A 27,824-nucleotide genomic window follows, 5' to 3' on the forward strand; every position below is an offset into this window, starting at 1 on the left:
GGAAAATCATCTGTGCAGCTCTCCTAGTTTTGTGCAATTTCAACAGTGGTACATTTTACCTTCACATTTATAATGACATTCATCATTTATTGTGTAGATGTCCTTCAATTTCCTTTCAATTCTAGCAGGGAGACAGGTGCATAATTTTGCTACAGTTGATTTACCAACAAAATTGCATCAGTCTTCATTGTCTCCAAACCCAAGTACCTTTTCACATAAGCACTTCACTGCCAAAGAACAATGTTCAATGAAATTTCTGAAGCAGCCTCGCACAATAGAGCCCTCAATGCCTTAGGACAGGGATAATACCTCAGCCTCTCCATCATTTTGAACACATAGAGTTTGCAGGTTTGGACTGTAGCTCGCTTTCTTCCTCCTTTTGTTTTCTTTGCTCCTCTAATCACCCAGCCATGTTTTTCCCAATCCTCCATTTCACACAACAAAAGAACTGAATAAAATTGATCCCGAACTCATCTGCTTTGATTTTTGACTTTGTTAATTTATGAAACGGGGAAAAAAAACATTTTGGAAGGTCAAAATGCTTAAAGCCAAACGAACAGTTCATATGGAGACAACAGCTCCTGTTCATGGAGGCTGCTAGAATCTTTCTGCACTGAGGTAGCTGCTCATCTTCGTGGCCTTCACACCCTCTGTAGCTACTCAGACAAAGGGGAATTGCTCCTCTTTTGTACCTGAGAACTCCAAAAACTGTATTTTAACTAACAATTCCTGCTCCCTTCTTCCCCCTGTGTTTCACATGCTGTGAAATGGGTTGATCCCATCCCTCCTCTCTTTTGTTCTTCTGGGGTCATCCTACAAATTATAACCCATCAATATTTTCTTTAATGAACAGAAAGACCTGTTTTACATGTCACAGCAATACACTTTGATCACAGTCAGTTTTATCACAAGGTCCTTGTTCTTCATAGCCATTTGTCACAGAGGTTCCTTAATGAATCATTTGGTTCCTTAATCAATGATGGGCATTGCACAAGTGCTGCTGAGACAGCTCAGCCTCAGGCACTTTGATAGCAGGGGAAGGGTAAAATATTTTCCCATCTTCTGACTCCTTCCCAGAGCCAGAGGAGAGAAGGAATGCAGCAGGTACCAACCTAAGTGGACAAACAGATTTTTCTCCAATATATGATGCAGGCAGAAAGAGAAAACCAGACCATTTGTAGAGGTAGCTCCTCCTCTGGAGCCGTTTGCAAGCTGGGAGCAGAGCCTGGACTGTGCTGGAGCTGCCAAGGTGCTTTGGTGATTAATTTGGGCAGTGTCCAGCACAAGTTACATTCTGTGCTGCACCTGCACTGAGCTGCAGTTTTGCAGTCATTTCTAGGGTCCTAAAACTGGGCAGCTGCATCTTCTGCCTGGTGTCCCTGGGGTGGGACAAAACTTTTCCCCCTCAGACAATAAGGGCAAAACAAGGATAACAGCACCAGGCACTCATTGCAAAGTGAGCTCGTTTCTGATCAGACTTTCCCAGAGAAGATGAGGTGGCAGCGAGGTGACTTCTCCCTGCAGAACCAAACATGTTTCCTCAGGAAGAGAGCTGCCTGCCTCCCACACAGGGATGGGTGACTCAGCCTGAAGGACTCCCATCCCTGGACAAAGGCTCAGTTTCAGGTATCAGTCCATGTGCATAAAGAGTTTCTCCCATCTGTTCTCCTTCCTGCCTTGACTCCCAGTCAGGTGGCAGTTAAGGAGAAACTGGAGGAAGTCCAAGAGAACTCCCTGAGGATGGGTAAGTGTTAGATGGGGACCTGTGGTGAATCCTGCCTTTCCTGAAGGTACTGTCAAGGCTTCCAGGACCTTCATTTGGGCCCAAGTTTCATTCCTCACCTTTCTGGTGCTTATGTGAGAGATGTTGAGCACAGACAGGCATTGCTCTTGTAGCACTTCTTTCCTGCTTGAAATCCAGTGATTCACATGAGTCTCTCTGCTGTGTGGTGCTGGTAAAATCCTGTGTTACTGTGATTTAAGAATCCCATGCAAATCCCACAATACAGCCATCACAAATATGTAAATCCTAAGCTGCTGTGAATGCAAATCCCATGATACCACTGGATATGCAAAACCTGCTACAGCCCTGATTACAGAAACCCCCTGGCAATGCTGTCTATGGAGACATTTATTTCTGTAAGTCTTGATAGTCACTTCCTTTCCATCAGCTCTGAGAGCTACAAATTGAGAACCTGTCTCCAAACATAAAGATGGGCTTACAGCCAAGGTCAAGATAACAGGTCATGGGTAGCCAACACTTTGCATTCAACAGGAAAATCTGTCCTGTCCAGAAATAAGGTCTGATTCACAATGAAACCCAAGAGTATTTTAGGAGGGGAAAATAAACACATAAAACAGAACCAAACAAAAGCCCAATCAAAAACCCCAGGAATTTTTATGTATTTCAATTCAATTTCTTTTTCAAAACAAAACTGAGATATGGTCCTGTGTCCAGGTGTCTCTCTGTGAAGCAACATGAATGGCAAAACCGTTCCCAAAGCAAAGGTGTGGCAAGGCTGATATCCTAACCATCCCCCTCAAACAGCCTGTGCTTGAGTAAAAACTCACTGAAAGACATATTTCCCCAGCTCATTTGTTTCAGTGGACCAACATTTAAAAAACAGAAAATAAAACTGAAATTCTTTTACCCGTGACTGTATGAAATTCACTTCACACACTGCTTTGTTGTATTCACACCAGGCATGTTCCTACAAACTGCAGCAGTATGTTTAATGGAAATGTGGAGACAGAAGCTCAGATAGAGAGATTTAACATATCCTTTTAAGCATTATAACACTGGGAACTTCAATTATCTTCATTTAGGGTTTATGCATAAGACATGTCAACATTTTACTTCCCTAATTCCTGACAGACACTGAAACCAATTTTCAAGCTGTATGCACTATTTATGTAAATAAAGAGACAGTCATTCAAACAGAAGTCATTATTCTACAGACAGAGATACAGAGTAAAGTGCCCTAGTTGTGAATGAGTAATTTTGAAATCAATCACAATCACCTCTGGATCGTCTATGAACTGAAAATTCACATCTGTATTTTCCTGAATAGAGTAATGAAAAGAAAGCATTATTGTTCACCTAATGCTGTCATATTCTAACCTTAGCATTTTGTAAGGTTCCATGGAACCCCCTTCCAATATTTATTAAGTATTATACTAAAGCAAACAGCCTAGAAGTAAGCAACAGAACAAAATACAAACCAGTTTCTATTTTAAAAGGAAAATAGAATATAAAAGGAAAGCCTAAATAAAAAATCCCAGGAGAGGGAGTTTCTACAATGTGCCAGGACAATGTTGTTGGCTTGGTGAAGAGAAATCATCCTGAAGGAGGAAAAAAGGTTATATTTTTATTAAGTTTAGAAGACTAGAGAAGAAATGATCTGAAGAATCTCTAGACCGTTGATACTAACACCTGTCCCAAAGAGCTGCTGTCATTAAGCTAGACCGGTTTGGAAGCAGTTTACATTGCACATGTGTAATTAAGATAGACTCTAAGGAGGAATTACATCCTTGTGAAGGGCAGAATATTGCCTTAAACAGGAATAACTAGTGTTTCATTTTGTGTGACATGTTCTGGCATTTGTCCTGCTTCTCAAGTTTTTACTAGACAAATACCATCCCCGGCACTGCCCTCTACAAGGTGTGTTTTGCTCAAGATTCTGCCAGCCAGGCTGCAGTGACCCCATTTCTTTTGTGAAACAGAGACCAAGACACCAGCTCTGGCCTTGTGACCAGCCACACTGTCAGTGCTCTCACCTCTGTGATGTTGTACCTTGCCTCAAAGATTTGAGCTCCTCCGAGACCACCTTCATTTCTCTCAGGTACAGGCCTGGTTTTGTAGGAACATTATACTGAGGGTTATGTCTCATCAGGTATTCTCCAAGATAATTAATGGGGTTAAATCTGGTTGGTTCTTGGTCTGATACAAGCACATGCTTCCTTTCCACTTCCATTATCAGATTTTCTACTCCTGGGACTAATGTAGGGAGGAGATTGTCGAGCAAATAGATGCGAGTGTCTTGTGTCTCCTTCTCCTCATTGCACCACTCTCTGGCCAGCCAGTCCCCGGGTTCTCTCCTCCTCACCTGTGCTTCTTCTGCTTTTTGTGCTTGAACCATCCTCACCTTTGTCTCCTGCAGACTCAGACACCTTTGTTGTACCTTCTCATGAAAACACTCTTTCCACGAAGTGTAATTACTAAGACATGGCAGTTCATCATCCCCCTGATTGCTTTCCATCTCTGTTGCAGCCCTATCCTTATGTCCAAGTTCAGGATCTTGTAGATGTGCAGATTGGGCTGATCCTGTTGGCTGAGCAGTCAATCACTGTGACATAGAAAAAAAAGCTGCTGTTATATAATGCCAAAAGATGCAGCAGTGCCCTAACAGGTGACACAGGAATAGAATCTATTGTTAGGCATTAACTAATATTTTTCTATATTCCTTTTTTATTCTGTTATTGCTGCTTTGTACTCTTAAGTAAATACAGACACTTCACTTCAAAGGTCAGTAAATTATTTATAAAGATTAATTATGTATCACAACAGCCCTTGGAGACAAAACAACTAAATTAGTGTGTTCCTTTCTTAGGGCAGAAGAAACTGAGAACAAAAGGGGAATGATTAATTCCAAGTCACTTAGAGACTCAAAAATCAAGTGGTGAACAGTGCTTGGAACTTGTCCCCCAGTTCCAACCAGTGAAATCCTCTTACCCCCAGTACATTATTTCTGTTTAAGTCCATTCCCTGCCTCCAGGAAATCCAGTGGATATGAGACAAAGGAAGCAAGTAATGGAAAATGCCAGATACCCAGGAGCAAGATTCCTCTACATGCTTCCTCTGCTTCAGCTTTTCTGAGGCTGTGAAGAACAGTGAGGAAGCTTGTCCCACAAACTACTTAACTTCAACTTTGGCAGCTGTTTTTTCCTCTGGACATTTTGTCAAGGTAACAAGGACACAGGTGCATGGGTCAGCAGAGCTTCTACAGAAAGGGGAAATCTATACCATGAACTCTGTAATAAGTTTTTCACAAGCACTTTATATTGTAGGTTATTCTGTAAAAGAATAATCCCCTTACAATTTCAAGAACTTCACTGCTGAAAATGTTCATTCTGTGAAATATCAGGAGAAGCTGAGCTGCTCACAAGGCACAATTTGAAAAATGTTCCTGTATGTCTCCATGCATAACTGTCTGTACCTGGAATGGGATTTACACATGCAGAATGGAACAGAAGACTGGCTACTAATTGATTCAAAGCACGAGAAATCACCAGCACACCACAAATCCCCCAGCTCAGTGTTAAACAACAGCAAGGGAAGAGTGATATTAAAAAATAATCTAACACCTTTCCAAATTAGAGACGAAACTCCACTCTGAACTTGTTGCCACACTACCCTTTTCAAGTTTTTATTTGAAAGTGTTTTTCACTGAGGCCTTTCAGTATCCATAGCAATAGCACTGCTTTTGATATGTATTGCTCTTCCTGTTTAAGCATTTGTAGCTGTTCTGAAGCGAGTTCAGCCTCCAGGAAATGCATAAATGTGATCTACAGCCCTCCTGGCACAGAAATGTAATTATGAATATGTTGACCTTCTGGTTCATTACCACTGTTGGAGTACAAATACTACCTGGGTAGGTGGGATGCTTCACAGCATTAAATTTGTAGGTTTGTTTTCTCAATGGGCTTGTTGGTATCTTCTAGTAATTTTTTTCCAAAGGTGATTGCCTGCTGGGAATGGGATGGATTTCTGGCTCAAGCTGCCTACCTGACCCACACAGAGGCTTTTAGGTTGGTAGTTGGTTTTGCCACCAAAGGATATGACCTGGAAGGGAGTCTGGATTTATAATGGTAGAAAGGGAAACCTGTCCACCCTGTCGAATTGTTCCTTGCTTAGGTGAGTTCCTTTCAATAAGCTGTAAAACCAGAATCCTTGGTTCAAAGCAGCGTGTTAACCATGCTCTGGTCACATTCCAAATCAGCTGGTTTTGTTGTGCCAAAATAAACTGTTCTTGTAGTTTCAAATACTTATATTATTTTTAAAACATCCTTCATGAATCCCTCTGCAGTTGCTGTGCAATGTTGAAGTGACAACTGCGCTCTGCTTTATGAGGTGGCTGATTCTGAAAGATGATGAATTTATTTTCTACACTGCTCTCAACCTTTTGTTAGGATGGTTTTGAGGATTAGTAAATGTTTATAAAGGATCTCAGAACAAAACAAAACATTAAACAACCAGCGTGACTGTTCAGTCTCAATTCCATGGCATCCACATAACTCCAGGAATGGAAGCAGAGCATGGAGAACAGTACTTTAATGCAGTACAGATGATGAAGACTAAGAGGGCATGGAAGAACATACAAAAAAATAAACAACAAAGGAATGCTAAAATCAGGACATGAAACTTGGAATTTGTTGAGGATTACAGAGACACAGCTCCAGTTCGGATAAGACCCTGTTGGCTCAGAACCTTCATTGCTGATTTACATTAGTTGAGAATTTGGCCCATAAGGAAGAATTTCTCCACTGAAAGGGTGGTCAGGCATTGGAAGGGGTGGAGTCACCATCCCTGGAAATGTTCAGGAAACAACTGGACGTGACACTCAGTGCTCTGGTCAGGTTGACAATGGGGTATTTGGTCAAAGGTCAAAGGACTCGATGATCTTGGAGGTCTTTTCCAAACTTAATGATTCTATGAGTCTGTGATTTTACAATAATATGGAGAGCTCTCAGGGCCTATGGCATTCCCAAATGGAGCCCAAATAACAGTAAGCATGGAGCACAGAGGCAAGCTCTAGAATCACCCAGGAAATTTGAAGTGTGATATAAAGTTTCCTGTAAGCCTTTGTTCAAGCTGAAGACAAGATAAGCTTTCCATTATTTAGTAGGATGCCACTTCCCTGGCTCCTTTTCTGTGAGAAAAATACTCTTGCTGGAATCCCTGCAGGTACAAAAATATTCTCTCTGTGTTCTCTGTACAAAACCCAAATCTGCTCATAAATAATATTCTTATGGTTCCATTGTTATTCTGTTAAGAGAATTTTAATGGGTGGGATAAAGTCAGGAAGGACTAAAGTTTGTTTAGGTAAATATTTTGGAGATGTTGCCTTATAAAAGTTCTTTCAAAAAACAAAGTCCATTCTCTTTGAAATTCCATTGCTCAGAAATAATTTTGCCTTTCCCTAACACGTTTCATAGAGCATATTTATCTCATCAATCACAAAGAGACCAATACCCTCTTCATACATGATCTTTTCAATACAATTTAAATTTTAAAACATTTTCCCCTTTGCTTTCTGAAGCTTTGAAGAACTGTTTTTCTTACCTTTGGAGCAGGTATCAAAATAGATATTATTCCTCCTGCATTCAAAGTGGCTTTGCAAAGCAACAGGGGTTTAATATATGCCCATCTGTTCTCAACCATTAAAAATCTTGAAGTGAATTAGGGATTTCTCAGACCTGCTGTGGAGCTGGGCTGTGAGTTTTACTCCTCTGTGTGTTTGCAGTTGCTAAGCAATAATCCCAAAGGTTGCTATGTCTTTCCACGATCAGAATTGCTGTAGGTTGTCTTTTGGCTTTGGCACAGCCCAACAGACTCTTCTGTACTGAACTTAGAACACTGCATCACATGACTGAAAATAAAATAAAACCAAAAAAGGACTATGAATAGCAACAGAGAAAATTAAGGGCACAAATAGAGAGAGAATCCACAGGTGCCAGTGACAGGTTACCTTCAGATTCAAGGTTCACAAAGTCCAGAACTGTCTCAAGTCCATTACCAGCTGAAGAGAGGACTATGTTAACCAGATGTGAGGATCTGAGCCATAAAAAGAAATTAATTACAAACTCAGTTTAAACATTTTCAGGCTTTCTTTCTTGTGTTGCTTTGAAGCAGCCTTGCAGGAAAGGCACACAAAGCACTAACGAGGGGGGAGTGCACACTGCCATTTTGTCAGACTGCTTTTAAACCTGAATCTAAAGGAATTTGATGAATCCCCTTTCATAATTTCTCCTATATTCTTTGAAGAATAATATGATGGGGAAAGGAGAAGGCAAAAGACCAACACATCTACAACAGGCATTCTGCACTCATTTACACAAATGTAAATCAGGTGCCTGTTCAGCGATTCCCTTAGGTTAGGCAGGACTTCCAGCTGAGAAACTTATGGCAAATTCTGCCAGGAAATGAGGTTTATCTAATGCTGTTTCTTTCTTTGTGTTTTGTACTGGAAGTGGCATAGTCTTTGGATTGCCTACCTGCAGGAAAACTGAACTGTGACTTTATCTATGGTATTTGTCACTGGAACAGCTGCGAGGTACCCTGCCCTCTATTAGTCTCCATTTCATGGGACAGCCTGTAAGAAACCTTGAAATAGAGGGGTCAGCTTTCATGTGAAAAATACACTGTAATAAATTATCATTTCTTTGCTGTTTATTTGGAAAAACATATCAGAAGGAAATATGCTCAATGCTGTGCATTTCTAAGATGTGTTGAAGTCTAGCATCAATTATGTTAACAAAATGAAGCAGAAAATTAGTGCACAGGAATAATTTAAAATGAGGCTTTAAACTGGATTGTGCACTTTTTCCTCAAAGCAGTTTGCACATGATTAATTCCTGTTATCTCTTCTCCCAGGTGGGCTTGGTTTTTCCCCTTTGCAATGCAGAATTCTGTTGCTATTATGATTAACTTACAAAACTTTTTGAGAATGAAACATAAATTTAAAAAAAAAAAAGTGATTTTTTTTTTTCGACCCCCAAACAAGAACATACAACTAGAACTTAGAAGGAGGGATCAAAACAGCTCTATTTTTATTTTTCTGGAAGTGGAATCCCGTGGGTTAAGCAAACCTTTAATTGTACCCTATCTATCTTGGCTGTTACCCCTTAATGTTTTTGCTAAGCAAAGTGTATCCTTCTATTATGCCACCAAATACTTGCACTGTTGACAAAATAATGGGCTGAATATATCATCACAGATGTTTTGCTGGAATTGCCTCTTCTATCTTTTTTTTTTGTTCCATTTTTTCTGTGTAAGATACATTTTGGGAGCACTCTGTTGTCTTTTGCAGCTGATGCCAAGATTATGCAATAAAAGCCCTAACATGTAGTAATAATAAGTTGTGTTAGCCAGGGAAATGTTTGCAGTGTATTAAATAGTCAGTTTTGGAAATGTGTACAAAACCAGCTCATGTACAGCTCCATTTCTTTTAAATGCTACTCTGGGCTGAAGCAGCAGGTGCTGACCACAGTGCTGCCAGCACAGGAAAGAATAAGGCCACAGGCTTCCAGTCTGTTTTTTGTACCAACCCTGATGCTGTGACCACAGCCTGCCCTCTAATTGCTCTTTTCAATCCCAATACATCTGCCTTATAGCTTCCTCCTCTACATTTAAATACTGCTGCTAAAAAAACACTGCACATGCAAATTGCACCTTTCTAGAGGCTGGAGAACTATCACAATCTGTGGTTGTTGTAGCTAATAACTGATATGTCGGACTTCTAGTGAACTGTAGATAGCAACTCCATTGTTTACTTGCGGTAAATGTTTTTAAAAAGTGTTTGCTGTTCAAATACCTGGAAGACCTACAAGGTATATAAAAATTACACAAAAGTCTACTTTGGAACTTGGTTTAAATAATCACTTCTTGATAGTAATCCCTGCATGACTTGATCAAAATCCAGAATGAAACACCAATCTCAGGTGAGGGAACTGCTACAACACTTTGGGAGCTTTAGCCTTCTATCAATCCTCTCTATCGATGCAGGCATATCTGAACATGAGCTAGGAGCCTTGAAGCAGCCCTATATTTGCATGTTCAGGACCCTGGCTTGCTGTGCAGCCCACTCTGTAAACTCGGTTTAGTCCAGTTTAGGGAGCTTGTCCTCCATCCCTGTCCTCCATCCTCGCCTGTCCACCAGGAGGCGAAACGCCCCATTCGAGAGCCTGACTTCTCCATTGCAGCCAAGCCCAGCTACAGGAACCTCCCTGATCATTATTTTAACTGGGGAATAACCTAAAGAGCGACCATGTGGCTTCTCCAGTGCTTAAATTTAAAGGGATAAAGTGCTGCCTGCCTGAGGAGCAGATCACAGCAGTATCAGCCATGTGCTGCAATGGAATCGATGGGTTGACACACACTCCTGACAAAGAGTTTGCTCTGTTTAACATTTAGAACAGCTTCTGGTTATCATATGTAATGTTGTCATTCGATACCCAAGACAATTCTTGATCCCAGTTACCTTCTTCCCACGAATTTTGTAGATTCTTGATCCAAATTACCTCCTTCCCATGAATTTGGTACCATCAGGCTGAAACTGCAAAGCAAACGAAGTTTAATAGCATTTGACCCTTTGTTTCAGACCCTCAAACACTTCTGCATCTGGCAATGTTTGAATGCTTAAGATGCACTCATTAGACTCGGTTTTTGGTGTTTGGGCATGTGCGTTCATGTATGAAGAGGTGTTATATGCTGCTTTCATTATGGAGTTACTATTGCTGCCGAATCCAAGGAAAAGCTGTGTTATGTGACCATTAATGCCAACTTTCACCAGGGGTTGCCATACCCACTGTCACAGCTCCCAGCGGGATGGGATTCCACAAACCATCACCAGCCAAGAGGCACCCTGAGGGTGCCCTGCTGACATCCACTAATAAAAGCCACCTACGAGGCTGAGGGACATGGGGGCGATGCCGAAACCCCTTCAGTGATCGGGGGGAAAATGCCAGGGCACCCCAGACCCCTCAGGGGCCGGGGTGAGGATATCGGGACCCTCCTGCCCATCGCGGCCCCCTCAGGGAGCGGGACTGGGGGTGCGGGGACCCCTCAAGAGCCGCCGGCGCCGCGGGGGTTAACGCGGGGCGGCCGCCAGGGGGCGGCGCCGCGCGCGCGCTGACAGCCGGCGCGTGCGCGCTGGCGCCTCATTGTGCCCGGCCGGCCCGGCCCCGCCGCGCCTCAGTCGGCGAGAGGCCGCGGGCGCGCGCGGAGCTGCAGCCGCTGCCGCCCCGTGCGGCCGCCGCCGCGCCACCTCCGCTCCGCTCCCCTGTCCCCGCCATGGAGTGAGGCCCCCGCCGGACGGCCGGACGGGGGGGCCCCGCCGCGCCTCGATGGCTCTGGTCACGGTGCAGCGCTCGCCTACCCCCAGCGCCACCTCCAGCCCCTGCGCCTCGGTGAGTCCCGGCGGGCGCTGGGGGCAGCGCGGTGCTCGGCGGCCGTTGGGGTCCGGCGCGCGGCGCTGCGCATGCGCCGCACCCCCTCCGCTTCACCCCCCCCCGGTGCCGCCGGTGTCCGGGCCCCGGGCCGGGGGCGATGCGGGCCCGCGGTGCCCGGGAACGGGACTCACACACCCCTGGGCTGTGGCCTGGTGACAAGCGAGGGAACGGGCAGGGGTCCCGGTGCCCCTCAGCAGGCCCGGGCTGGGGCTGGGCAGCTCCCTCCCGGCCCCGAGAGTATCGCAGGGTCCCAGTCATACCCAGCCCCTCTGTGAAGGATGGGGCGGCGCGGGGCTGTCTCCATAAATCCGCCCGGTTTATTCTGTGTTCATTGTATGTGGTGGGAGATGTGGGAAGCGTGTGTGCAAGCGATCTGACATGGTTGGGGCTCCGGCCGTGCTCAGCTGATCTCATCTGACAGCACCCTCTGGGTATCCCCAGTGCTGGGCTCTGCCTTTGCGCACAGCTAAGGTGGTTTTCTCCCCCTTTTTTTTCGAACGGTGCACATAATCTTCACAGCGCTGTGTCAAGCCCAGGAGAGACACAGAACGGCCAGATTCCAAATGCCCGAGTGAGATGTGCAGCAGGACAGATGTTCCCATCGCTGCCCTGGGTTGGGCAGGCGGCTCTGAAGGCTTCTGCCTTTCTATGCTCTTCAAACTTGGGACAGGCTGTTGTTTTGTTTGTTGTTTGTACTTCTCTATTATAAACCCCTGCATGTTAACTCCTTAAGCTGCTACCTACCCTCATGTGCTGTTTCCAAGGATGAGAATGAAAATAGCATAGCTTTGCTTTCATTTCTGTACGCTTAGTTCTAAGTTAGCATTTATCCTTAAAAAACCTCATGCATTATCATACTGCTGCTATGCCTGGTTTGCCAATGTTTGGAGGAAGAGAATAGTTGAAATCCCAGTTGCTTCCATTCTCAGTAGGGGGGGGGAGAGAAAAAGCTAACTACTCTGAAAATACTTCTTGTTGTGTTAGGTAACCTCTTCTGAAACTAGATCAGCTACTTGACAGGTCCTGCCTGCCCTGACAGCATTTTAGCTGTCAGAACACTTAGCTCTTTTTTTTTCCCCCCTCTTTCATTCCCGTGTCTCTCCTAAAGTATGTTTACTTAGCAACACAGATTAATTTCACCTATACTTACCTGCTATAAATATTAATGTGCTGCATTACTTCAGAGATTTCTTCTCCCTCTGATTTCTTTACCCTTTCCACTATTCCTTTTCCCATATATTTACAGCAGTGAATACATCTAGTGAGAATAGATAGGTCTCTCTTGGCATCTTCCTTCTTTCTCCCATTGGGATGCATCTTCCTTCTTTCTCCCACTTGGATGCACAGACCCTCCCTTTGTTAAATATTTTATATATATATGAACAATTAGTTGTGTTCTCTAAAGCTTTTCCATCTGGAACAGCCAGGCTGTTTCCCAACCAATTAAATTAAATTGAAATCGTGCTGATATTTGGATACTACTTATTTTTTAAATATAAAAATAACTCCCTGTGGAACCTGATAGGATGCAGCCTTAGGTTTATGTATCTATATTCTCTTTCTCCCATGCCATGATATGGAGGTGTACTCTGTACCAGTGGTGGTTTTACAGCCTTGGTGCCCTATCCAGAAATAAGTGTGTGACAAATTCCTGGCCTGGTTTTGGTCTTCATAATTACTTCCACTTTCTCAGACTTCTCTTGAAGTATAAAGTGAACTTGATTTTCATCACAATCTTAACTGCTATTTTGAACACTTCTGCATTTCCTGTTGCAACTTCCTAGCCACACTTCAGGATCTGGCTGCCCTTTTAGTCTCTTAGATATCTGGGGTGGGTCGTTTCTCCCTCCTTCCATTAGAGCTCGTGTGTGTTCCTCCTCTGCCACAAACTTCTTGTTTCTTAATCAAAACTTTGGTATCATTTCAGATGATTCTCCCTCCTCGGCTGCTGAGGGTTTGTGAGCAGGGCAGACGCATTTTTAGTCCTTAGGAAGGCTTCGGTCCTGTGAGCCTGCCACGCTTGCCATTCTCGTGGACCCCTGTCAACTGCAGCAGGAGGACTTGATTCTTTTAAGTCCAATTGTGTCAACCAATCTGTTGTAAACTGACGGTAACTTCCTTCTATACAGACCGGTGACTATCTCCAAGTTACCTCCTTACACGACAGCTCATCTCTCTGAATAATTTTATGAGTAGAATAAGGGTATCCTTGCTGTTTCTGAGCAAAGATTATCTGGTAACTGCTGGAACTTTGCTGCTTCAACTTGTGGGCAAGGGAGAAGTGTGTCAGTGTGCAAGCATATGGCTAAGTCTAATTCTGTTTCCAGGGCACTAAGAATTTTGAGGACAGAAATGGATTCTCTTTTTAAATTGCTGGATGTCTTTTTGCTTCAGAGATAAACTTATCAGACAAGGAGAAAGGGTGAAATTGGTGTCCTCAAACTGGATTTTTCACATTAAGTGTGCCCTATAAACTGTTATAATTGGCTCTTACGGATTCAGGGGAATAGCTGATCTGAATCACTGAAATTGGATGGCTTTTATTTATAGGTTTTTATCTTGTTCTCATTGCCACAGAGCATCTCATGAGCATTCATTTCAGGGTAGTTCATGCAAAGTGTTGATTATACATTTACAGCCCTCTGGTTGCTTGATGACTTGTAAAATTCCTTTAATTGTCTGTCCAGACTTTTGCTGTTTGTTTTGGCCTTTGGTTATGCAGTCACTCTTGAGAAATAAGACTGCAGTCTTCAATTCTTACAGCAGAACAGTTGTCTTCTGATGTGCCATGTTCACAGAAAGTGGTGGCAGACAGGACCATGCTACAGTAAAATACAAAGATGCCATGAGCTCCTTGGTGCTAATGCTAATGTGTTGTTGTTCAAGGCAGTTCTTGGCTGATAATTACCTGTATTGGGAAATAATCTATTGAAACTTGGCCTTTTAAAGTATTTTTATGCAGTTACCACAAAATTGTATCTAATTTCTGGAAAGTGCTGTTTTCCTTTTGTTTATTATATCTCTTTCCTGAGAAGTGAAGAAGCTGGGCAGGCAGTCTGGCCCTGGCTGCTCTCACAGTTCACTTATCTTCCCCACCCTCAGGGAGACAATATGCTTTTATTGGAAGGGACCGACTGACCCAAAAAGAGAGGATATGCTGTTTATATATTGTTCTAAAATGCGCAGTTTGGGAAAAAAAATATGCTAAAGCAAGTTAAAACTTAAACCATTGGACTTCCCCTCCTTAATCCTAGGAGAACAGCTTGAGCAGGAAGTAGAGTCCTGGAAATGTGTTTGGGAGTGTCTGTGATGTTGTGCTTGGAAGCTCCTTGCTGGTAGAACATACAGGAAATATTTTCCCCACTTCTTTATGGGGAAGCTAAATACAACATTTCTCTACCTCTAGTCCTGTAATTGCTGTTAAACAATGTGGTAATTTTTAGTTTACTTCATCATTGATAAGTCCAGTCTATCTCACGTAGAACTTGTTTTTCTATTTTCCTTTTTTTTTTTTTTTTTAATAAATTAAGGTCTTGATTGCTGCTGCATGGATAAGGTTATGGAGAGTTGATTTTTAGAGGCAACTACAATGTAGCTGGGAGATCTGAAGCTTCTTATGAAATACTTAGGGATGCCTAATATTTAAAGATGCTCTGATCATTAATGATCGTCTGTTGTTTTTTGGTTTTCTTCAGCTGATGTCTTTCAGGTATAGCCAGAGTTCATTCTGAAAACTGAAGTTTTTGGAGGCAGTGGCACAGAAGATTGAGCTGATTCCTGCTTTAGGCAAATCTTGTAGTGCCCTACAGGTACCTGTTTCCTCTGGTGCCAGCTGTCACCATTTGGGAGATAAAACTGTTTCAGTGAGGTGATCTGTAACTTCCTGTCTTTCAAACTTCTTCTGCTGAAAGTCCTGTGAGGGAACCAGAAGGCCTCCATCTCTTGCTGGGTGTGATGCTGTGTTGTTAAAAGATGATTTCTCTCCAGCTGGACAAGACCAGGCTGTTGGAGCACAGATAATTTTTGTGTGTGTAAATGCATTCATGTGTGACAAGACTCTCCTGTTCCTAAAGCAGTTTGATGGTTAAACTGTGACAGAAGACTTGTCCTTCTCTGGAATATCTGCTGCCTGTTGTATACACACTTACCAGGTTTCCTCTAGGATGTGCATGAAATGCAATGTCCCCTTAGAGGTGAGGACAGTATTTGCAGCTGAGAAGAAGGATGATGACAGTGGAATTGGAGCCTCGCTGAGAACCATAGAGAAACATTCTTAAAACTTGCAGAGTGCATGAAAATATTTTTTTTTAAGGGATCTAACTTCTTTTGTAGCATATCTCAATGATAGCTTGATTTCAGTTTTCACCTCTTGAGTTCCAGTGGCACATAAATTCTTGTGTTTTGAAAAGGAGCTTGTAATTTGAAAATGCAAATAGCTTGTGATGCTGTAGTGAGTCATTATCTGACCAGTATTGATTCTTGCTGTTTAAGAAATGAAAATTAAGTTGAAAAGGACAGGGTACAGTAGCATCTACAGCCATTCTGGGAGCCAGTGGCATGTTTATTTAAGTGGAAAATGCTATTTTGAGTGGACACTGCCATCCACAAAGCAGTCTGCTGGAAATATTTTACTGTAAGAGAGCTGCCTTTATGCAGGGGTAATGCCTGAGGATTTCCAGTTACTGGAAAAAATCCTGAAAGATCTAAAGCTGTAACTCTTCTGTCTTGGGAAATGAAAAAAAAAAAAAAAAAGGAAAATAGCCTTTGGGCAGCTTAGCTCAGTGTAGCTGCTCCCTGATCACAGCCTGCAGCTCAAGGTTTCATTCTTCAGTCACAACAAACCACATCCTCCCGGGAGCAGCTGAAGCGAGGGGGCTGTTGAAGGCTTTGCAGTCTTCGCGTCTGACTCTTGCTGATGCCAGTAGCAAGAGGTACAAATGGACCTGCTGGTTTGTGACCAGTGCTGCCTTCATATGAACTGGCCCTGCCACTCAAGAGCACTTAGGCTGGTCAGCTGCCTGCTCCAGGTGTTCCAGTTGTTTAGTTCAGCCACTGAATTAAAGATATCTCCTCTCTGTGCCATTGATTTGCCTGAGTGTCCTTTTAATTTGATTATTAGGTAGCGACAATGAAGCTCATATCTTTTGCATAGAAGGGGAATCTTGGAAGTAGGAGAAAAAAGAAGTGATACCTATTGGAAGTAGCCAGTGATTTAAACAAGGCAGGCACTTTTTCTTACTTTTGGGCTGGAAGCTGTTCCCAGAGCACTTTGTTTAAAGGGATAAAAAATTGTGGAGGCTGAAAACCATTTTTGGGCCATATAAATTGATTAAATTACTGTCAACCCAACCATCTGCAAAATGTCTTATCACAATACTAAAATATTGCAGCGTGTGTTCACGTGTTTTAGTCAGCATTTGGGCAGGTTTCTGTATATACGGGTTTGAATGTGTCAGTAGCTTTTTGCCCAAATATAATTCTTCTGAATATGCATCTTATCAGCGTTGCTCATTGCAGGCTGCTCTCCTCTCGGAAGGCAGAAAACGTTGCTGTGAGATGAGTCACACAGTTTAACAGCTTGTTGCTTCCATGGTGAGACGCACCCTTGCTGTGCATGCCAGCGATCATGAAACTCCTGGCAAATGCCCTGTGACGTGAACTCCTTATGGCCCCGGTAAATGGAACGCCCGTGGCACTCCACTCGCTGAAACGCCTTGTGCTTGTGGCGACTCGCTTCTCTTGGGTGCACTGCTCCTCCTCTTCCTCCCAAGGGACTCCTAAACTGAGGCTTCATGGAAATAATGAAGTTACTGTATTGGTGGGGGCTGTTTCAGGGTGAAATTACTGGGGAACTTAAGGCCACAGTGTAAATTCCTTGTATTGAAGTAATCAAAGACGTTAGAATATTTCATCTGACCTGTTTTGAAAGAGGTGTTTTATCGCAGATCATACTGTCTCTGTTCTGAGCTCATACCACAGCCCAGGAGGTGGCTTTGGTGCTTGAGCTTTCCACTGCTCTGCAAATGGAGAAGCACAGGGGATCTTGGAGAAGTAAATTCCGGAGATGTTGTCTCAGGAGTTGGTCTGCAACTTGTAACTTAATTAAATATCCAAAGAGTGAATTTTGATGTGGAAAGCCAGTCCTGTACCAGGGAACTGTGGCTGTCCTATTCTCACTGGCTGCTACCATGTCCCTTCTGTTTTGATGTACAGAGCTATCATATTTTAAATTGCAGCAAGAACTTTTAAGACTTGTTCAACTGGCTTGCTTTAGCTTCAACAGCTGACATCTGAGAAATGTGTACATTAGGATTCTTCAGAAAAAAAACCCCTGAAACAAAGTATGTCAGGCTTTTCATCTCTACCCTTTTTACACGATGATGAGAGGGAGGGATAGGGCATGTGCCTTGCATGTGTAAAATGCTTTGCTTTCCAAAGGAGAGCTGGTTGGTAGTTAGAGGTAGTCTGACTCTTCAGAATGGCGCAGGACCAACCCTTTCACTCAATCCATCTAAAAATGGAGTTTCCCACAGGTCTCTGAAGCTCCTGAATGGACCGCAGAGAGTCAGCTGATGTCTCTGAGCTTATTGTACAGTAGCAGGTATCCTTTGGAGCCTGCTGTTCCCTTGCAGTAGTTCTGAGTCCTGGAGCATCTTCAATAGGAAACAGGGTGTCACACTGAAAATTTAGCTCACGAGTAGCTGTGGGGCAGGCAGGGAAGTGACTCAGCTCTCTGACCTACGGACAGGAGCTAAACCTAGGTACAAGAGGAAATGCTAGGTGACGAGATAAAGGTGTTTCTGGAATAAGGATTGATTCTTTTTTTGTTCTTTGTTTCTGTTGTTGTCTTTCTGCTTTTGTTTTGCTTTCCGAAGTCCTCCTCAACAGTTTTAAATAGTTTAAAGACAAACAGCTCTGGGCATGTTCTTCAGAGATGCTGTAACCACTGTATTTAAATACAGTGCTTCAAGATGTGGTAGGAAACAACTACCTAGGTGCTATATTGTCTTCCTGAGTGAAGTGCAAAGGTTGAAATGACAGCCCTCCCCTTTGCCCTTTCACACTGCAGAATGGTTGACAACGATTTAATTCACTCTCTGAACAAATATTTTTCTTTTGGAACATCTAGTGAGTTTCGTTACTGGGAGTTTGCTCTGTTGTTTTTTTCAGCTGAGTTGTTTCAGCTTACATGGGGGAGCAAGCTTGTGACTTCAAAAAGTGAAGTGAAACAGGACAACTTAGAACTTTCTGTTCTTTGTGGTGTTTCTTCCTCCTTGGTAGTATTTTGGTTCTGCAGCAGTTAATAGAATGTGTAAGCCTGAATTCCACCTCTTAATGAATCTTGAGACAGCAGCTACCTCTGTAGTGTGGGTCGAGTTTAATATTGCATAAAGTTGTCAGTACAGTTGCACATGGAATCAAATACTAATATATTATCTCTTGCTTTTAGTGTTTGCCTGCCACTGCATCCCTCAGCACTTCTCTGTGTGGCTGTCTTGGTGCTGGGAGGGAATTGTCCTTCTGTGCAGCTTCTGCTCTGCTCCTGAATCTCAAATAAGAAATTATAAGTGAAAACCAATATGAGCAGAGCATATTTTCAACCCCCTTCCCAAAAGTTGGGCATAGCTGTAGGATACTTTAAGGCAAGGGAAGGTACTACTAGTTAACGTTTATAGTATGACTGGAATAGAGTTTGCATAGTCTCAGTGGGTGAAATGAATATTTTTCACATACACTTTACAGATCCCTGGTTTCAACTTGTGCTTCATGCTGCAAAGATAACAACTGTGCCACATGCTTCTGCAACCCACACTTCTGGTCCTTGAAGTGGAATTTTTTCTCCTTTACACATAAACCAGAAACTGCTCTGTTGGGGAGGAAGCTGTGTTTAACTTAGATATGTTCATCTTGACTGTACATGGCTGAGATGGTTATTTTGGGGCAGTTTCTATCTGGTTCTCGTACGACTGAGGAATTTCAAACTCGACTTTGCCTTGAGGAGAAGGGAAAAGTTTGAGAACCTTTTTTTAATATTTGAGGAGAAGATGGCATGAGCCAAAATAAATTTTTTAAGCTTGAGCACTTGCTTACATCTTGGTCCTGAATTTGAGAAGTGCCCCATTTTAAAAAGTAAAGTAGTAAAAAACCCCAAAAGAACCAAAACTAAAGAGCCCCCTCGCTACAAAACAGCCCCACAAAACCCAACCCAAAATTACTCATCTTGTTTAAAGTTTAAACTTGCAAGTTTGATTTGAGGACAGAAGAGCACAGAATGCCTTGAGCCAAAGTGAGTACGTGGCAAAAACAGCTTGAGGTGAGAAGCGATCTGTGCGTGTCAGAATTTCATTTGCTCACTGTGAAGTGGGACATCCTGGACATACTTCACTTCTTAAACTTCACTTTGGTGGTGAACATTCTTTGCACATGCTGTGGGAGATGCTGAAGAATCCTGAAGGATGAGAGATACCAGTGGGGCTTTAGTGCAGACTCTTTCCTTGGGGCAGATGGGGAGTGATTTCCTGGCTGAGTGCTGGTAGTTTGTCTAATGTGGAGCGTTGCTCTTCGTGGCTTGGCACGGGTTCAGTGCTCTGTGTGGTGTGGAAGCATGCTGTGTAAAACGTGAGAACTTCCTGCTGTGATAAGGAACCAACAGTTCTTCCAACAGGTGCAGTCCTGAAGATGTAACAGAAATGTTTGCTGTCATGGGCCTTCAATATTGTCAATCTCAAACTGAGTCTGGGCTGAACAGTTCAGAAGGCAGAGCTTTGCTTCTGCCTTGCATTGCTATGATAAGAGAATTAGGAGGGGAAGCTGTGTTCAAGAATCTCTAATCCATGGTGGTGGCTGTGACTGAAATGAATAATCTTATTTTAAAGGGTGCTCTAAACCACTAAAGCTTTATAAATATTAATTTTGTTCATTTGTTTCCTAATAAAAGGCTTTTATTCATGAAATCGCTATTTATTTATTAACCTGACAAACTAATAGCAAGCTCTCTTCTTTCACTGTATGCATGTGCCATATCACAATTCTGCTTGTCACCGTAATAAGAACTTCATTCATCTGCCTTAAAATGTCATTGATAACAACCTGGCAGTGGCCCAGCTTGGAGCAAGTTAACTACAAAAGGCTGCATTGTAAAGCTTTCTGAGAGTACATGCTACATTAAGTCTAAAATTTAAAAAATAAAGGAGAGAGAGAGAAATGTGCAGGCTGGTCCGAGCTTCATACAACTGCCAAATAGCTTCAAACCTCTGAAAAAAAAAGGAATTCTGTGTGGAGGAATTCTGGCTGCAGATGGGATAGTCTGGAATGAAGGATGCATTCTGCTCACTTTAAAATCTTTGAGGTACACTAAATTTATAAGCCTCATCTTAAAATGAGAGGGAATGCCTTGCTCAACCACAAGCAGCTAAATAAGAGCTTGGACATGTAAGGATCTTGTTATTTCCTTTAGTCTCTTCTTTCTTCAGCTGGGATAAAAGCTACTATCTGAAAATAGTCACACGCCTCTGGAGTTAACTGCTAGGAGTACTGTGAGTTTGTCTTGGTTATAGAAGCCTTCCCTGACCCCATCTGCGGCCTGTGCACCAAACCCATTTATCCACCTGTAAGTTCACAGAGTGCAAGGAGGGTCTGTCACACGCTGAAGTTCAAATACCTGGTCTCTGCCAGTTCCTCTGGAGGGATCTGAGCAGCTCCTTGCTCTGCAATCCTGTGTGTGGGGCTTCATGTTCATGGAGGTTTAGGGCTTCGTGCCCTTGACTCTCCTGTTCTTCAAACTATTACAAATTAAATTAGTAGCCTGGGTGAGGGTGAACCGAACTGTCCATGAAACAGATGCACAGTTTGTGAACTTTATGGAGAGAAGCTCCCAGGGATCTTTAAAATGGCTCATGTCCTGTGCTGTATGTGCGGTCTCTGTGTTTGGTACAGCCCCTGACTAACGTAGGCAGCCTCACTGAACAATTTAACAGCTGAGTTGCCCATGAAACTTAAAGGCATCTTCATCTAAGGTCTTCTGGGAGCACTCTAAACGTGCATTAAACACCATGGTTCTCATCCTACACTCCAGACATGGCAAAGGCTCAGGCAGTATGGGGAAGGGCTTGCTCACAACTGATGGGTTTCTTAAATGGAACAGGGACTGCAAGAGTCTTTAAAAAGTAAAAACCCAAACCCTGCAATTTCATGCTGCTTCACTTCTGTGGTTTTTGTTTTGTCTCTTTCTTAAGTATAGTGTATGGACAGCGCCATGGGTTAGGGAACACTTCAGCTTCATCTTCAGAGACTTTTCGTATGTAGCCTTCTGCTGAAGTCAATGGGTGTGGAGGTAAGCGGTGCTGAGCGCTTTCTGACAACATCACTGCCACCCACTCTGCAGCCTGATGCACACAGCACTCCTTGTATTTGAGCATTGTTTTTCTCCAAAAAAGTCGCATGCGGTTGCACAATAAAGACACTGCTTATTTGTGTAATGCAAATCTGTTCCTGCTTGTTAGTACAAAGTGCAAGCAGCGAGCATCAAAGTGCGGAGACTTCACAGATCCTGCATGAACACTTGCCACTGAACTTCAGTGACATCCTGCATTATGTCAGAATAAAAGATGACATCACAGTTGGTCTGTGAGTGAATGGGATTTGAACTCAGGGTTGAATGTTGTTGCTTGGAGCATTTGTGCTACTGATGCTCAACACCCTTTGCTCTGCTACTGTTTGTTTGTTTATGTATTTTTACAGCTGCTGAGTTTAGTTTCTCAAAGGTTAATTATTTTATCAGGAGCAAGTCAGAATCAGAGTTTCCTGTTTCTTGTCTTTTTGTTAATTTCCTTTTCTGTTGAAACACAACTTTCTCTGTTGAAACAACTCAATTGCTGCACTCTTCGGTTTCCGTCTAGTGTCTGAAATGGCCTGATATTCTCACAGAGATATTGAGAGTGGGGTCTGGTGACTAAACTGTTGTGATAAAACAAAAATTCATTAGTTGATGCTGTTGAAATCCGCTGACTTTTCTGTGCTCCTAATAGAAGGCTTTAAAATATCCAGCTGCAGACTGATCCTCTCCAAGCATGTGACACTGACATCAGTCCTAGAAGTGAGGCATTGAACTGCCTCCAAAAATGAGCTCATCGGATAATATTCAATGCACTGATTTAACAAAATATTAATTAATTTGATTACATGGTCACCTGTACATACTGTTTGAAAGATGGGAATTCGTTCCCATTTTAGTTGCTACCATTCCAGATACTAGTGTTATAAAGATCCTGTTGATACGATGCTGTGCTCCCACTGTATGCTGGGAGCTGGGCTTGGCAGAGCCTATCTCTAATTGCCACTAATTTGCTCTAAGACTTGCCAGTTTCTTCACTTTTCTTCTCCCTACACCACTCCCAATAAACTGTAGGGAATAAGACAAGATTCTGTTGTCAAACCATCTGTCTAAAGCCACTCATAAAACTTGCTTAATTTTCTTGTGGCTCCCTTGATTTTTTTAAATGGCTGTGTAAAACCAGAGCCCTGTGCTTTCCCAGGAGTTTGGGTAGTGGTCCATCTTCATCTCAACCTGCCTGACTCCAAAGCTGAGTGACCATAATGAGATTAAACCCTGGCAGAACGGCCCTGGGAAGCTTCCTCCCCTCCTGTAGTTTGAGGTCAGCAGTAACTGCAGACTTCCTCTTAAAACCCACACAAAGAGCATGGATTGGGGCAGCACTGGACTGATGGTGACCCCAAACACTTGCCTATTATATTATAAACTTGGAGAAATTTTGTATTTACCTTTAATTACAGTAGTAGCACCTTCTAGATGCAACTGTCCGAGCACCTCAACATGTGTGTGATTATTTGTTTATTTGAAACATGGGCATAAGCGAAACGGTTTGTTAGAAGGGTTTGTGTGCATATGTGCATAAACAGTTTTGTCTTCCTCCCCCCCGCCCAGTATTTTCTGCCTGTTACTGCACATTGCAGGATTGTTAGCTTTGGATTCTGTTTCCTTCTGAATACAAGTCTTTATGGAGCTGCCCATAATGTTGCTCTTTTCTTTCAAGAAACACTGCTGCTAACTTAAGACAGAGGAAGATGCTGTCTGTTACAGGGCTGTAACGATGCCTGAATTGCAAACTGTTGTGCAACTAAAGAATGATATTGTGCAAAACAGAATGGAAAAACGGCTGCTGATGAGCCCAGAGAGTTGAGGCAACGAGGAGCCCTACTTATAGAGCAAGAGGAGAAGCTGAGTTTGAAGAGCAAGCAGTAGAGAACAAGATAGGAATGCTCTGTTCCTGCAAGAGTAAATGATCCTGTAGAGCAGCCAAGGAGGCTGGTTGATGTGAACTCTGTGCAAAGTTCAGCGGGGAGTGTGCTCCAGTGTACCGGGTGATGCTGCTTCTTCCTCCTTCTTGTTTACAAGAAGCTGGCATGATTTCAGAATAAACTTCTGAAACATCCTTGGTGGGAGAAGAATTGGGATAACAAAATACTTCTTTGCATCTAGAAAGTTATTGCTACAGCAGTAACTGTTGAAGCTGGCTGAGTGGCTGCTGCCTGGCTTTGGTTAATGTCAGGAATTGTCCTGGTGGGAAGTGAGTTGTGGGGTGGGACTGTGCAGTCCCCGTTGTGCCTCAGCACAGCTCTGAGCATGCTTCAGATGCTGCCTCTGCAAAACCATGAAATAAACTTCCGCTTTTCCCAGCAAAATGCCTGTGGTACACACATCATGGAGTTGTTTTAGTCCATCTTTATTTAACAGTAACAAGGGTTGTGCAGAAAACATGCAGGGCATGGAAATGGAGAGCTGAGCCCCATCTATCCTCTGCTGCTGAAGGGTGGGAGGAGGTAGGGAAGCATGGAAAAGAGGAAAACAGCTTTGCCTGTGCCTGTTTTGATACTGAAGAGCTCTTCCCAGTGATTTGAGAAGGGGGTGGGGAGAGAACCAGATGCTCTTAGGAAGTTCATACCATTGTTAATAATGTAATTCACAGATGGTGGTGAAGGCCTTGAAGAGGCTTTCATGCAGTACTTACGCTCTGTAACAGATCATCACATAAGGGCTCACAAATAGAGATGACTTAATCCCAAGGATGAGTCTACAGTGATCTGTTTGATGATGGCCCTGCAGATCACTGCAACCTTTTTAAACAGTTAAGAGCTTTCAGGATCCCTGAATGTTTAGCACTAGAATTGGACCGATCCCTAATTAAATTGTCAGGATAAAATGTTAGTATAGCTTTGAGACTTTTCCAATGAAAATGGCTCTTATGAAATGAAAAAACAAAATCTTTTGTCCTGGTACAGAAATCAATACAGGTAAAGCATGAACATCAGTTTGTACAATGACATCTTGTTAAGAGGCAGTTTGGCTTTTATTTCCATTTGTCTGCTTGGAGCTGGAAGCAGAGCTTGTGTGTGTTCTGAACAGCTGTCAATATTTTGTGACAGCTAAGGAGGATTGTGCCTTGCACGTCTTCTTCTTGAAAAAAAAGTCACTTGTACCTATAAGCTTTATAGCAAATGAACAGGCTGCTGGTTTTCAGACGTGGAATCAGAAAAGATTTAGCTCAAGTACTTGCAATAAAATTCAGTATTTGTATGTTTGTGAGAGGCTTATTGATAAGGTCTTCACTTATTGATAAGCTGCTGGTCAGCTTTTTTATTTGCTGTAAGCTGTGTAACTACAAGTATTTATCTGGGACTTGTAAGCAATACTGGCTTGCATGTGTAGCACTAGAAATCAAAAGTTTCAAATAACATGAGAGCTGATCTTGGCTTTGTTGTTTGTTGCTCTCTTTTCAAGTGCAGCTTCTCCCTTTTTAAAAGACATTCCCATTGTGGTTTTTTTTATTATTATTAACTTCTTCAAGTTTAAATTGAGTTTAGTAAATTGACTTCTTGTGATGTTTGTCATGTGATGGTTTGTGAGCTCTGAAGAATGTGCTGCTGTGACTTTAGCCATATATTTATTTGCCCATACCAATGCAGGCTGTATCATGTGTTCTTGTTGGTCTTGCATTTTAAGCTAAGTAGTGGAGGGGGTTGGGAGACAAAAAAAAATGGTGGGGGAGCTAATTCAGGGCTAAGCTACCAGAAATTCTCAGACTGCTTAATTTGTGACCTTGTTCCCTAGTTAAATGCAACCCAGGATTTTCTGCCTCTTCCATAGTTTCACAGAAGTGTTTTCTGCATTAGAAGCTGAGTTTTTCTCTTACTATCCTTGTTAAAAACCAGGAAAACCCAATGCTTTGGTAAAAGAAATATCTTGGCATCTTGGGGGAAGAGATTTTTTTAATCCTTGGTGGGTGGGTGTGCTTTAACTGAGAAAGTTAGAAACTGTCTTTCTGATCCACATTTTTTGCATGTATCAACTGTGGCATCTGTAAAGCAGTATCTTTATTACTGCAGTAAAATGAACAAAGTTGAAATGACTGCATCTGTGCCAAGAAGTTTTGGTTTCTTCACAATGGCCAAAGTTTTGGAGCACTAAAAGTGCTGTCAGTGAGTCTCCAGCTCCTTGTCCCACTGCCTGCCTGTGATGTCTGTGTCCAGGGGAAGCAGAGCCCTCCCAGGACTGAGGACTCAAGGTCAGAATTCATATTAGGTTTGTTTTAAGCAGCATTTTCCAGCATTTGGACATCCTTCTATTTATTTTCCTGACACCATGTAATGCTGTTTTTCACATATATATATATAGATAAACACACATACACACATATATGTGTATGTGCTGCCACTGCTGTTCAGTCCTCTGCATTTCCCCCTCTGCATTTTTGTAAATCATGTTTCAGCAGAGCTGTACTCTATACAGTTCCCATACTATTAGGGTTTTTTTGTAGTTGTTATGTCTGCGTGGGCTAAGAATTTCTTTAGATTGGAATCCAACATCAAAGTAACATTGGTTTAATACAATGTTTTTATATCACCTTTTTTCCTCCAAGTTGGATTTTATTTTCAGCTCTGACTCTTATTTTTGCTGCATAATTTGAGACATTTTGCTTTCTCTTCACATTGTTTTAAAAAAAAACCAACCCACACACAAAACTCTGTTTTCCTTAGCTCATACAGTATTTCCACTTGGCTCAGAAGATGTGGATTTGTGAGCTGAGGGAATCCTCGTTTGGCTGGTCACCCAAGCTTTCTGCAAGAGCATTAGAAGGATCTACAGCTTAAGTTCATCAGAGGGCTGACCTGCTCTGCTTTTAATGAGATTTATTATACCTGTACCTGTTGGATTCTGTGGTTTTGATCTTCAAAATGATCTGAATAAACCTGTTAGTGAAAGCAAAACATTTGACAGAAAACTGACTCTACTCAATCTGCCCTGTGTTAAGATTATTGATTTTTGGATTTAAAATAATATCCATTGTGGCATTGGCATGGAACTTCTGTGTGGTGTTTGGCAAAATGTTTGCATCCATGCTTGCCTTCTTAACTCCTCCAATTCCCCTCTCAGAAAACCACACTGATCAAACACTGATATCGCAGTCCAGGCTTGGAGAGGGTGGAAGAAACAAATCTGGATGTAGGAGTTGATGGATGATTGTGTGTGAATGTTACGGATATAGCTGCATTCCTAGCACATGCAGGAGAGATTGGGAGGGGTTGGTCTTGGCCAAATGTAAATGTGTATTTTCCCTAAAACTGCCTTTGTTTTTCATGAAAGCTCAACAGCATTTAGTGATTTGAGTTTTGTTAGCTTAAAAAACCTGAGAGTTCTCGATTTTCTCCCAAATGAATTCCTGTGAACTTTCAGCTTGTCAAATATCTGTGGTCCTTCAGGGCCTAGAATGGGATCCAGAGGCACTGGAGGGGTATAGATGTGCAGAGGTTATGGTTGAGTGAAGGCAGCGCTGGGGAGCAACATGAGCAGGGAAAGTGGTGTCTGGAGTGAAAGTATCTGGGTCAGCCTCCTCTGGAGCAGCAGGGCACATGAGATGCTGCTCCAGGCTGGTTTAACTTCTTTCAGTTTGGTGACTTCCACAGAGGTTTCTAGAAGATGCAGGTTGACAGGCCTGCAGCAAAGGTGGCCAGTGAACCCAGAGATTTGACTTGTTCTGTCAAGATTTGGCAAGCCTGGGTGATTTCTGGAGTTGTGAAGAAGAACGTTGCCTGTCAGTAACAGAACTCATCAACTTCCCTGTGCTGGCGCTGGGACTTTGGACATGCAACACTCAAGTCTGAGACAAATGCATCGCTGGGTGTAACGCCTTTCCTTTTTTTTATTTGTACCTATTAATGGAAGCAGAGAGTATAATGTAATCTTAGAATAGCTCGTCCGTGAATGCAGAAACATTCCACTTCTGACTAATCGGCCATTCAGAATGAGCATTTAAATACGCACCAGAGACCGAGCGGCGGCTTTCCGTATCTGCGTGAATGGAGTTCGAAACGTGCTGCACTGCAGAGCTGTGCAGGCTCCTTGCTTTGTCCTCCTACCCCACACTCCTCACCTCAGTGTGACTGCTTTACCCTGGGAGGCAGCATGCATGTCCTGCTTGCTGTCTCTTTGGTTAGGCAGCCAGCTGAGGGGGCTGTTCATTTTCTCTGCTCTCGAGACTGAGGATCTTGGAAGCATTAGGCTGATAAACAGCCCTCAA

At 42.8% G+C, this 27,824-nt stretch overlaps 2 protein-coding genes across 3 annotated transcripts in view; one reads left to right on the forward strand and one right to left on the reverse strand.

The window, feature by feature from the left end:
• EFCAB5 (EF-hand calcium binding domain 5) overlaps positions 1-11,235 on the reverse strand; it is a 35,901-nt gene extending 24,666 nt beyond the window's left edge. Inside the window, exons 1-5 of the mRNA XM_048324340.1 lie at positions 11,157-11,235; positions 10,260-10,334; positions 7,749-7,834; positions 7,343-7,649; positions 3,778-4,346 (exon numbers count right to left, since the gene is read on the reverse strand). Coding sequence (XP_048180297.1) covers positions 3,778-4,259 — 482 coding nt within the window. The 5' untranslated portion in view covers positions 4,260-4,346; positions 7,343-7,649; positions 7,749-7,834; positions 10,260-10,334; positions 11,157-11,235. The remainder of the gene's footprint in view (positions 1-3,777; positions 4,347-7,342; positions 7,650-7,748; positions 7,835-10,259; positions 10,335-11,156) is intronic.
• The window catches only part of SSH2 (slingshot protein phosphatase 2), an 88,216-nt gene continuing 71,383 nt past the window's right edge, over positions 10,992-27,824 (forward strand). The window contains exons 1-2 of one of the 2 annotated variants that reach the window (XM_048324339.1): positions 11,135-11,187; positions 21,465-21,562. In XM_048324339.1, the coding sequence (XP_048180296.1) occupies positions 21,551-21,562 (12 nt within the window). In that variant the 5' untranslated portion in view covers positions 11,135-11,187; positions 21,465-21,550. Of the gene's footprint in view, positions 11,188-21,464; positions 21,563-27,824 lie in introns of both variants that reach the window. The other variant, XM_048324336.1, reaches the window with a different exon arrangement.

Source organism: Corvus hawaiiensis, chromosome 20 (assembly GCF_020740725.1).
Source record: "Corvus hawaiiensis isolate bCorHaw1 chromosome 20, bCorHaw1.pri.cur, whole genome shotgun sequence".
Lineage (NCBI taxonomy): Eukaryota > Metazoa > Chordata > Aves > Passeriformes > Corvidae > Corvus > Corvus hawaiiensis.